This window comes from Engraulis encrasicolus, chromosome 7 (assembly GCF_034702125.1).
Source record: "Engraulis encrasicolus isolate BLACKSEA-1 chromosome 7, IST_EnEncr_1.0, whole genome shotgun sequence".
Taxonomy (NCBI): Eukaryota; Metazoa; Chordata; class Actinopteri; order Clupeiformes; family Engraulidae; genus Engraulis; species Engraulis encrasicolus.
Genome location: NC_085863.1, coordinates 37,306,382 through 37,318,881, shown reverse-complemented (window position 1 = coordinate 37,318,881; position 12,500 = coordinate 37,306,382). Strand labels below are relative to the sequence as shown.

The following is a 12,500-nucleotide window of genomic DNA, read 5'->3' as shown; positions in this document are numbered from 1 at the left end:
AGATATGTCATCTTTTGACCATAAAGGCTTCTTCAGTTCAGTTCTGACCTTGTCCCCCCCCCCCCAAACAAACCCATCCCTTCCCTTCAACGTCCCCTTTCCACTTCCACCACCACCCCACTCCTGCATAGTTGCTAGAGTAGCCAGTTGGCCCAAGTTGGCCTTTCAATATTAGACTTCATGGTATCCAATGCAAGAGTCACTCAAGTCTCTTATCTCCCTTCTCTTCCTGTCTCAGGTCCAAGAAGTTCATCGACTTCATCGAGGGCTGCCTGGTGAAGACCTATCTGAGCCGGCCCTCCACAGAGCAGCTGCTCAAGCACTCCTTCATCCGGGACCAGCCCACCGAGAGGCAGGTGCGCATCCAGCTCAAGGACCACATCGACCGCACGCGCAAGAAGCGCGGCGAGAAAGGTGAGCTGGCCCTCGACCCTCAGTACTATACTGCAATGAAAACAGCATTATCAGCATCTCCTATTTGAAACAAAATGTCTGCACATTTACATCCTTAGTTGAACTTAGATGTTTAGAAATTGCTATAATAAATTACTATAATAAATTACTATATAATGTTACACTGCTATGACATTACACACTCTTTAATAGTACATAGGTACAAACGTACAAACGTACAAACGTAGGTGTAACAACTACTATATGACTTGGACCAACAAAGGTACGTTTGACGTTTGGTAATGTCGTGGGTATGAGGCATGGGGGTCTGAAATAAAAAAAGCTTGGTGAGAAAGGTGAAATGGTGTCGCCCTGGCAGCAATGTGGAGTACCATAGCGTAGCATTGCATTGCATTGCATTGCGTTTCTGTTTTTTATTTTATCAGTAACACAGAAGCAGCACTGATTACCGCTTTGAAAGGCACGCATGTCTATGCCTTTTCCCCCCGGGCAAGGGAGTTGTCGGTGTGGGTGGATATTTGTACGTGTATGTTTGTGTGTGTGTGTGTGTGTGTGTGTGTGTGTGTGTGTGTGTGTGTGTGTGTGTGTGTGTGTTTGTGAAAGAGATGGAGGATCTGTGTGTGTGGGTGGGGCGGCCGTTAAACTTGATATATTTATTGTGCAACTCGCTGTTCATCAGCTGTTGACTGCATCTTCTGCATGAAAATGGCATATTAAATTTTTTATGCGTATAATAAGTATCGACCTGTCTGCTCACTTTCTCCTCTTGTCTGTAGCTCCCACTAGTTCTCCTACTTTCATGTCCTCTCATGTCCTTATCGTGTCTTTCTTTTCATTTGTTCTCCTTTTTCTCTCATTCGCTTTTTTATCTCCAGCTTCTTTGCTTCCACCTCATTGTAATTCTCTCTCTCTCTCTCTCTGTTTGTTTTTCTCCTCCACTTCACCTACTTTCACTTCTACTTTTGCACTTCCTGTGTTCTCTCTCTATCTCTCTGTCTATCTTTCTGTCTGTCTCTCTCTGTGTATCTTTCTGTCTGTCTCTCTCTGTTTCTGTCTGTCTCTCTCTCTCTCTCTCTGTCTCTCTCTCTCTCTCTCTCTCTCTCTCTCTCTCTCTCTCTCTCTCTCTCTCTCTCTCTCTCTCTCTCTCTCTCTCTCTCTCCATGATGACAGCAGGTTGACGTTCTTGTGTTAATGGTTTGGTTTGGGAGTGGGAGCGGTGCCTTTTGAAGATGTGAAAGAGAGGATGCCCTCCTTCTCATGCTAAATGGAGGTGTCATCACACTGTTCTGTATATGGAATGTAAAATGCATTTCTAACTGGTGGAGATGGTGATTTACAGTAAATGAGAGTTAAATATAATTCTCTCTCTCTCTCCCTTTCTCTCTCTCTCTCTCTCTCTCTCTCTCTCTCTCCCTCCCTCCCTCCCTCCCTCCCTCCCTCTCTCTCTCTCTCTCTCTCTCTCTCTCTCTCTCTCTCTCTCTCTCTCTCTCTCTCTCTCTCTCTCTCTCCCCCTCTCTCTCAGAGGAGACAGAATATGAATACAGCGGTAGTGACGATGAAGATGAGAACCGTGGGGATGACCGAGAGTCCAGGTAAGCACAACACACGCCACTCACCTGCCCAGAGCACCACACACACACACACACACACACACACACACACACACACACACACACACACACACACACACACACACACACACACACACACACACACACACACGACAAACAGTAAGCAGAACAGAGGCCACTGACACTTTTAACCACAGGATCACGGCCCTGAACACCTCACCTCAGCTGCCCCACCACACACACACACACACACACACACACACACACACACACACACACACACACACACACACACACACACACACACACACACACACACACGGGCAGGCCGCTTCTGTCTCCCGTGCATAATGCCAGTAAGCCGCTTTGTCCCCGAGAGCTGATAGGATGACAGGCCCGTAGGTGTCATGTCAACACAACTGGCATTGGTGCGCTTTTCCCACAGCTCCCACAGACTGCCACCACCACCACACCCACAGCCCACCACCACACCCACAGCATGCTCCATTTCCAGCCTGTGTTGCCTCCTGAACACCCCCACCCACCCCAGTGCCCACCACCACACCTTAACCAAGCTCTACCCGCTGCCCTCGCTGCCTCTTGCCCCCCTCCCTCCTCCAGTGCCTCCACCATGGCTCCCTCCACCACCACTACTGCACCCACAGCCTTCTCCACCCCCTGGCTGCCCCTGATGCCTCTTATCCCCCCCCAACTCAGGTGCCTACCTCCACGCACCCACAGCCTTCTCTGCCATCGCCCATATCCACAGACTCTTCCCACCCCCTGCCTCCCACACCTCCTGTCCCCTCCCCCTGCCCATCTCCAGTGTCTACTTCCACAGCCTTCTCCACCCTCTTCTCCAATGATACCTCCTATCCCCTTCCCGCCTTCCTTCCCTCAGGTGCCTACCCCCACCCCCCTTTTCCCTACACCTTACCCACACCCACAGCCTCTCTCCACCCCCTGTCCCTCTCCAGTGTCTACACCAACAGCCTTCTCCACCACACTCCACCTCCTGCCTGCAATGCTTCCTGCCCACCCCACACCCCCACTCTAGCGCCTTCCCCCCTGTGGGAGCGTCACCTGCTGCGACAGACCTGTTGAAGGCTCCCCGTCTGGGCTTGTCGTTCTGGGGTTTTATAATGTGCACTGCTTACTCACGCTGCCACTCTGTACAGTCTGTTACTATTTTGGTTTTCTGGTTTTGGCACCTTCTCTCTCTCTCTCTCGTTTTCCCTCTCTCATTCTTGTTCTCTCTCTCTCTCTCTCTCTCTCTCTCTCTCTCTCTCTCTCTCTCTCTCTCTCTCTCTCTCTCTCTCTCTCTCTCTCTCTCTCTCTCTCTCTCTCTCTCTCTCTCTCTCTCTCTCTCTCTCTCTCTCTCTCCCACACTACCTCTGTATTTCTCTCTCTCTCTCTCTCTCTCTCTCTCTCTCTCTCTCCTAATTGTTTGTGTGTTTTTTTAAGACTCGCTACGTTTGCATTCACTTCTGGCCTCATTTCCTCTCTTGCTTTCATTTCAGTCAACTCATTATTGAGTTCTTTCAGCAGCTTTTTCCATCTCTTCATAGCACATATCTCATTTGCCACATGGCTTTGGCAGCAACAAGGCCTGTTTTCATGCTGCCATGTGTATATAAGTGACTCCCATGTTTTTCTTTCCCCTCCGGGTTCGTCCTTTCCTCTGTCCACCATGTCTCTCTCTCTTTATCCTTCGTTTTCTTTCACACAGCCTGTCTCTGTCATTTTTTTTGTGACTGTATTTTCTGTTTTCTTTTCTCTCTATCTCTTTGTTTCTCTTGTCATCTATCGTTTCCACCTTCCCAACCGTGTTCCCTAAGCTAGTCTCATAATCAGAAGATTGCAGGTTTGAATTCTGTACCAGTAAAACGAATGTGGGTCCTCTGCTGTACTCTCACCCCATGGCTGAAGTGCCATTGAACAAAGCACACAATCCCACATTCCTCTATTACTCTACTACCCATACAATACTTAAAGGTACACTGTGTAGGATTGTGGCCAGAGTAGGTCTTGCAACTATTAATGCTACACATTGCAACTATTTGATCTTTTCATGAATATTTACTAAGTAATAAACTAATATTTATTAGTATGACCAAAGTGCAGTAAGTTATGCAGCTAAAAATGTCTATTACTGGAAATTCACAATTGCACCTTCTCATGTTTGAAATGGGTAATTGTCCCAGTCATAAGGAATACTTTTTGATTGTGATGGTGGCGATGAGTATTAGTGAGAAAAGGTAACATTTGTGAATGAGCAGCATGAATTCCGGAAACAAACTGCTAACAATATTACATACTGTTCCTTTAAGCTAATTCCCAAGTAACTGTAAGGCCAATATCACCTCACTTCACACTTCGATTGGAGTCAATTTAAGAAGCGAGACAATTGTGAAACCAGAGAGAAAGTTATTATTGATGTCAGTCTCAAGCTATGTGTACACCAAGACTACCTGAGCTACGCTACCTGAGTGATGGAAGTTATTATTTCTCTATGGAGGGTCGGAGAATAAAGCGACCAAAGCAAATTCACAGAGAGCAAAGCGACCACAGCGAATATTATGCTAATGAGCTATAACAAGGTTGTAATGTAACGTAATGTCTTGATGCTGTGTATAATGTAACATAATGTAATGTAATGTAACTTAATGTAAATGTAATGTCTCTCCTCAGCTCCATCCTGAACATGCCCGGCACGTTGATGCTGTGTATAATGTAACATAATGTAATGTAATGTAACTTAATGTAAATGTAATGTCTCTCCTCAGCTCCATCCTGAACATGCCCGGCGAGTCGACTCTGCGTCGGGACTTCCTGCGTCTGCAGCAGGAGAACAAGGCTCAGCAGCAGCAGCAGCAGCAGCAGCAGGCCCAGCTGGCCGCCCAGCGCAGAGACCCAGAGGAACACAAGAGGCAACTGCTGCACGACCGCCAGAAACGCATCGAGGAGCAGAAGGAGCAGAGGAGGAGGCTGGAGGAGGTAACTCACACACACACACACACACACACACACACACACACACACACACACACACACATTACACACACACACATTACACACACACACATTATACACACACACATTACACACACACACACATTACACACACACACACACACACACACACACACACACACACACACACACACACACACACACACACACACACACACACACACACACACACACACGCAATATAGGGGTGCATTTCTAGAAAGCATAGTTGTTAACCAGTTAGCAACTTGGGTAGTTGTCAATGGAAAATTGCACTGCAAACAACAAAGTAGCTAACATAGTTAGCAACTATGGATTTGAGAAATGCACCCCATGCCTGTACATAGTAATCCATGTTCATTTACTACATACTGTACATGGAGGAGCAGAAGCAACAGCACAGGAGGATGGAGGTGGGAAGCAGGGTGACGCACACACATTACACCTACACAAAACAACACCATGCTAACACACAACATACTGTACATACGTACATGTACATCATGTCTTAGATACACACATTGAGGAGCAGAAGGATAGCTGAAGGAGGTAAGACTGAACACACACACATGCACATTATACCCCACTAACACACAAACCATGCAATAACCATACACCACACAGGTGAGGGTATCCATGGTCAACAAGGGTGGTTGATATCCATGGTCGACATGGGTGATGGCATGATTGTGGTAGGAATGGGCTCCTCTCATTGTCCTCTATTCTCACATGCAAAAAAACCCCATAAAAGCCATATTAAACACCCACTTATTGAAAAGCCAAAGTAGTAGAGGCGCTGCATAGAGGAAGTACCCAGGCCGGTCTGATGCTGGGTTGATGGGACACGCTCATTAAAAAAACCACACATTTGTACACACATACAATATTAAACACAATGTCGCCATATTACACACATGTACAGTATATTGGACAGGCAAGCATGTAGTGCTGCATGTTCAAAAACACACTACACCACGTACTATGTGCTAAACCACACGCATTAGGGAAGGTGAACCGACATGGCCTCTCCCTGACCCTGCACCACATGTAAACAACCACAGGAAGAGGTAACACGGCCTGGCCCTCTAGTGACCTCAATACACACACACACACACACAAACACACACACACACACACACACACACACACACACACACACACACACACACACACAAACACACACACACACACACGGGATGACATTGCCTGGCCTTCCACTGACCCCTCTGCACCCACACACACACCACACACACCACACACACACACACACACACACACACACACACACACACACACACACACACACACACACACACACACACACACACACACACACACAGGAAGAGGCAATAGAGCCTGGCATGCCACCAGCCCCAAACTCGCCCCCAGTTACTCAGTCACTGCAGTCCTCAGCTCAGCAATAACAGCAGCAGAGCAAAGGTGATGGTGGGAGAGAGATAGCCTGGGAATGTGTCACTCTCGCCAGTCGCCACAGACATTACAGCCTGTTCTCCCGAGCGAGAGGACCTATTGACCGCGCTCACATTAGTCCCATATAGCAATAAGCACTGCAGACAGGCTGGCTATGACTAATAGAAATGATGGCTGCTCCATCATGGGATAAGTTTTAGCGCAGACACATGCACACGCATACACACACGCGCGCGCACGCGCGCACACGCACACAGATTCTCAGTGAAATATGTGCTTGTTGCCTTATTAATGAAAAATATATGATTAATATACCATAAAATATAGGCATCAAATTGTTGTCATTATTGCAATTAATAAGTGCTCTTAAAGGCTGTATTTATTTAGAGGCTGACATTTGCAAGCAGGAGCTACAAAGTGTTTAAAATATATAAGCATGCTATAAACATGCCATTTATTTATACATTTCAAACATGAAATAGCTTTCACCTTGAATGTATAAATATAAATCCCTCCCCAGCCTTCCAAAAATACCCAAACATGGTGAACCTGAGGATGTGGCGGATTTAAACCACGCCATTAAATAAACCGACAAAAAATACTGGTGAAGCCATGTAAATGGCCAACGCTTCCCTCGCGCCGCCACTTTCCGCCCACAAGCGTTTAAAAATATCCACCGCTGTCGCATACCTACAGTGCTTGGTCCCATGCGCAATCGCAAACGCAGTGGAGTAGACAGTGAAATGTTGCACATACTCTATAGGTACCTATCTTGCTTGAACAAGAAGCCGCAGCAAGTGTGTTTAGCACTCAATGTGCACACATAAGACTTAGTTACTGTTGCACACCTCAGATGTGAGCAAACGCGAGGAGAGGAAGAGGTTTGTCAGTGGTGGATGACGCAGCTGAAAGAAAAAAAAGTCAGTTTCCTCCTTCAGTGTAGCAGCTCTCCCAGTGCAAGCTCCTGCTACTGCTCCTGCTCCTGCTGTTGATGCTGCTGTTTGAATGCTGATGATGCAGCTCCTCGTGAACCGAGAATCAAGACCTGCCCCTCTACTCTTTCTGAAAAAGAAAAAGAGTTTACCCATCTGTCTAAGCTGAAAGATTAAAAAAGCTAGATAATTTGTTTGCCAGTCTGTCTTAGCCTCAAGATATCTAAATAGTCTGTTAAAAAAAAAGATCCATTATTCTCCAACCACCCACTCTTCAATTAAGCGTTTTCAGATCCGAAGTAGGTATATGTTTTATTAGCGAGTGGGAAGTGGGAACATTTCATTTCTCTTGGCGTTTTTTTCGCTCCCCTTGAGATGTTTTCGGCATTAATTGGCGGCAACAAAAGCGGAGGATGGAGAGAGACACACGTCGGTAATGTAATAAGCATCATTAGGTGGTTATATTTATCTCCGGCCCCTTTTGTGCCACCCGGAACAGAGAGCAGACAAAGGGAGCCTCTCAATGGAGAATTATCCCAGTGAAGGGGGTGGCGGGGTGGGGGTGGCGGTGGCAGCGTCGAGGGTGGTACTAGATCGCTTGGTTGGTTGGTTGGTTGGTTGGTTGTTCAAAGGTTGGTTCACATCCCGACATCCCACACATACACACACACACACACACACATGCATGTATCACAAACACACACACACACACACACACACACACACACACACACACACACACACACACACACACACACACACTTCGCATCACTGAAGTGAATCATGTCAGAGCAACACATGCATGGAACATGGTCAAGTACACACCATTCACAGCCTCACGGGCAGGAAATAAGTCGCTCTCTCTCTCTCTCTCTCTCTCTCTCTCTCTCTCTCTCTCTCTCTCTCTCTCTCTCTCTCTCCCGCTCAGCAAGGCCCGAAGTCTCTCTCGTTAAGCAATATGGATTTAATCTAGCGGATATGCCCCAGTTTTCCTGCTGACAAAACAGTGAAGTGTTTGTTGGAGGAGCTCTGTATAGCTCAGTGAGACTAGAGAGTGGCGATGGGCAAATGTTTCTTTAAAACATGGTGGAACAGGGGTGCCAGGCTGAAGGGTGGAAATGCTACCCCCTTAAATCCAATACATGTTTCGATTGAATAACCTAACGGAAAACGAGAACACAAAATTGCTAGGATACAGTGGAGTGACTCACAAATTCCATGAAATGCCTCCCTTTTTTAAACTCCCCTCACTCTTTCACTCCTGCTCTCTGCTCTGCTCTGTACTGTTCCCCCTTTCCAAATTCCAACCTTGAAAATGTTACATGCTTTTAACAGCAGCGGGGCATGCTGTTGTCCAGCCAAGTAGGTACGAGTGACTCACACCCCTGCCTGTCTTTTCTGCTTCCCTCTTTCTCTCCTCCTGCACCTTGCTCTCTCTCTCTCTCTCTCTCTCTCTCTCTCTCTCTCTCTCTCTCTCTCTCTCTCTCTCTCTCTCTCTCTCTCTCTCTCTCTCGCACACACACAAACACTCTCCCTTCTTTCTCTGCCTCGCCACACTCTTTTTTTCTTTCCATTACACTTTCTCACACTCGTTTTTTCTCTCCATGCTTTTTCTCTCTCTCCCTCCTCTCTTTTTTCTGTCTTCACACCACTCTGTCTTTCACTCATGTTATTATACTGTCTTTATTTCTCTCGTTCTCTCCCCCTCTCTCCTTTCTCTCCTCCCCTCACCTCTCTCTCTGTCTCCCTCTCTCCTCTTAGCAACAGAGGAAAGAGCGCGAGATGGTGCGACAGCAGGAGAAGGGCCCCCACCGCCGGCTGGATGACATGAGGAGGGAGGAGGACCGCCGAATGGCCGAGCGAGAGCAGGTAAACCAATCAGGTCGCCGCTCAGCCTCCAGCCAGCCAATTGGAACACACCAGAGGCGGGGCCTCTGTGTTTCTTTTTTTTCACTCCCCCTTCACCAGCCTCTTCGAGCTTTGCTGCGAAACCTCTCTGGCCCTGGAATGTCTGTGACAGGGGTTGCTATGGAAGCGGGTTTCACTGTGCAGCAGTCTGTGTGTGTGTGTGTGTGTGTGTGTGTGTGTGTGTGTGTGTGTGTGTGTGTGTGTGTGTGTGTGTGTGTGTGTGTGTGTGTGTGTGTGTGTGTGTGTGTGAGAGAGAGAGAGTGTGAGAGAGAGAGAGAGACTGACTGTGTGTGTGTGTGTGAGAGAGAGTGTATGTGTGTGTCATGGATGTGTGAGTGTGTGAACAGGAGAGAGACAGCGAGAGATAGCTTGGTGTGTGTGTGTGTGTGTGTGTGTGTGTGTGTGTGTGTGTGTGTGTGTGTGTGTGTGTGTGTGTGTGTGTGTGTGTGTGTGTGTGAGAGAGAGAGAGAGTGAGAGACAGAGACTGACTGTGTGTGTATGTGAGAGAGAGAGTGTATGTGTGTGTCATGGATGTGTGAGTGTGTGAACAGGAGAGAGACAGCGAGAGATAGCTTGGTGTGTGTGTGTGTGTGTGTGTGTGTGTGTGTGTGTGTGTGTGTGTGTGTGTGTGTGTGTGTGTGTGTGTGTGTGTGTGTGTGTGTGTGTGTGTGTGTGTGTGTGTGTGTGTGTGTGTGTGTGTGTGTGTGTGTGTGTGTGTGTGTGTGTGTGTGTGTGAGAGAGAGCTTGTGTTGTTTGCAGAGCTCAGAGCTGGTTGATCGCAGCCTGCAGCCGACTGCTCTGCTGCTCCACTTGCTCTGTGCTGTGCTGTGCCCCTGTCACCAGGACTCAGAGTGACAGAAACAGGCCCCCCTAATCAGCATGAATTACCGGAAAGCTCCTTATCCTGAGCCTTCTCTCCCCCACCATCCAACCCCCACCCACCTCTCTCTCCTCTCCCACAGCACCTGCTTCATGGGCAGGCAGGAGGCTTCAATACACCCCCCCCCCAACCTACAGTACAGTACAACTCCTCCACACCCCTCCATACGCTCACCCGCAGTTGCGCCGTCAGCAACTTTGCGGCGCGGAGAGGGAGAGAGAGAGAGAGACGCTGTGCAAACATTGCAGGCATTTGAGAAATGTTTTGGCTTGGTATCAGGTGCCGCAGTCAGCCAGCCAAGCAGCCCAGCCGCAAGAGAAATATGCCATTGTCAGTGTTGCTAAGAGACTTTGCCATTATTAAGCCGTTTCCACACGATCGGGCCAATCTTTGCCAAGTAGCAATAAACCTAGGTTCGAAAAAGTACCAACAATGCACCCCCTCCTGGTGCGGTATGATTATAGTCTGGCTCATTGCCTGGTTCTCTTCATCTCTTTCTCTCTCTTTCTCTCTCTTTCTCTCTCTTTCTCTCTCTGTCCATATTTCTATTTCTGTCGTTTCTTGTTTCTGATCAATCTGACCTTAGCAGCAATAAACCTGAGTTTGAAGGAGCCAACAACGCACTCCTCTTGCTGTAGTATAATGAGTCTGACAAATTTGCCTGTTTCTCTTAATCTTTCTGTCTCTTTCTCTCACTTTTTCTGTCTCTTTCCATCTTTTTATATTTCTGTCGTTTCTTGTTTGTTTCTTGTTTTTTCCTCTTATTTCCACTTTTCTCTCCTTTCTCAGGAGTTCATAAGGCATAAGTTAGAGGAGGAACAGCGACAGTTAGAAATCCTTCAGCAGCAGCTGCTTCAAGAGCAAGCCCTGCTCATGGTAACTTTCTGACTTTCCCCCTGTCCTGCACTTTCCATGTCACTCCTCACTCCTTCCGTGTTTTTGTATGTTGCTCTCCCCTTTTTTCCCCTTTTCTGTGTTTTATTTTCCCCGTCCGTGTCCTTCCTCTGTCCTTCAGGAAGTTTTAAAAGTGTGCAGGAAGATGGTGGTGAACGTGTACAGGGGTGTATGTAGTTTGCCTCTAACATTGATAAAGAAAACGGCCTTTTTGAGGGTGATGTTTTCTGTTCCGCTGGTGTTTATCAAGTGTTGTGCTATGGAACACTTGAGCTCATTGTCACGTTTTAACACTGGAGGCATGTGTCTGCATGTCCTGTCTGTGTACTGTGTGGGGGTGGGTTGGTGTGTGTGTGTGTGTGTGCGTGTGTGTGTGTGCGCACGCACGCGTGTGTGTGTGAGTGCATACGTGCATGGGGGTAGGTGTTTGTGGGTGGGTGTGTATGTGTATGTGTGTGTGTCAAAGTTTAGAGGTAGATGCATGTGTGTGTTTTTAATACATACAAAGATAAGGAGTGATCCAGTCGACACACAATCAAAGTGGTCTCCAGGGTCTGTACAGGCCTCATAAATGGGTCTTACAGGCTTTATGAAGTATAAACACCAGGCTGCATACTACATGCCTATGGTCTGGACAAAATGTCTCTTGCATGCAAAGACACCCCTCTCTCCCCCATCCAACCCTCCAACCCTCAGCCCTCCAGACACACCTCCCAAACTTCCCACATAGCTGTCGGCTTAGTCCTAAATGCTTGCTTGTTCACTACATCTTGCAATACTGTATGGTGATACAATGCTACTCTCACCCTAAGGAGAGAATGAATTAAAAAATCCCACATTTAGTCTCAACCCAATGCGTACCATCAATCCAATCCAGTGTGTAGCCTTGCATCACACAGAAAACATCAAGTAGGATAATGTGGGGCAGCTGGGATCAGGTGGTTGCAAGTTCGAATCGAATCCCATCCTTACCATTAGGAAGAATGTGTGTGGTTTCCTACACCTTCATCCACTTATGGTATTATTGACGTGCCCTTGAACAAGGCACATGACCCCATGTTGCCCCAGGGACTGTAACCAATGCCCTCAGTAAACAAGTGTAACAAGCTTTGAATAAAAGCATAAGGTAAGTGTAATGGCATGTAATGTGACATTGCTAAGTGTAATATACGTAATGTCACACCCTATAACTGTGTGGTGAACAAGCTAACATTTCAGATGTGGCCTCGCCTTCCAAGCTCTCATCTGTCCTCTGACCTCTGAACTCCTCGATTACTGTTCTCAGGCCGACGGTACCTGTGCCCGCGCCAGTTATGTTTGGTACTAAAGTGCTTAAAAACTTCGGCTTTTTTCGCACACCTCAGCTGGCAGGTGCGTCGGAGATGGCACCATGGGTCACTCAGCAATAAATTAAAAAAACTCCCGCACACAGACCATTTCGCTGTTCTTTCTTTAATA

The 12,500-nt window shown here is 47.4% G+C and overlaps 1 protein-coding gene across 6 annotated transcripts in view; it reads left to right on the top strand.

Annotated features, from left to right (window-relative positions):
- mink1 (misshapen-like kinase 1) overlaps positions 1–12,500 on the top strand; it is a 66,299-nt gene that overhangs the window by 20,570 nt on the left and 33,229 nt on the right. For 4 of the 6 annotated variants that reach the window (XM_063203421.1, XM_063203419.1, XM_063203418.1 and 1 more), the window contains exons 9-13: positions 239–414; positions 1,937–2,006; positions 4,772–4,982; positions 9,122–9,229; positions 10,938–11,024. In XM_063203421.1, coding sequence (XP_063059491.1) covers positions 239–414; positions 1,937–2,006; positions 4,772–4,982; positions 9,122–9,229; positions 10,938–11,024 — 652 coding nt within the window. The remainder of the gene's footprint in view (positions 1–238; positions 415–1,936; positions 2,007–4,771; positions 4,983–9,121; positions 9,230–10,937; positions 11,025–12,500) is intronic. The other 2 variants (XM_063203423.1, XM_063203420.1) reach the window with 1 other exon arrangement.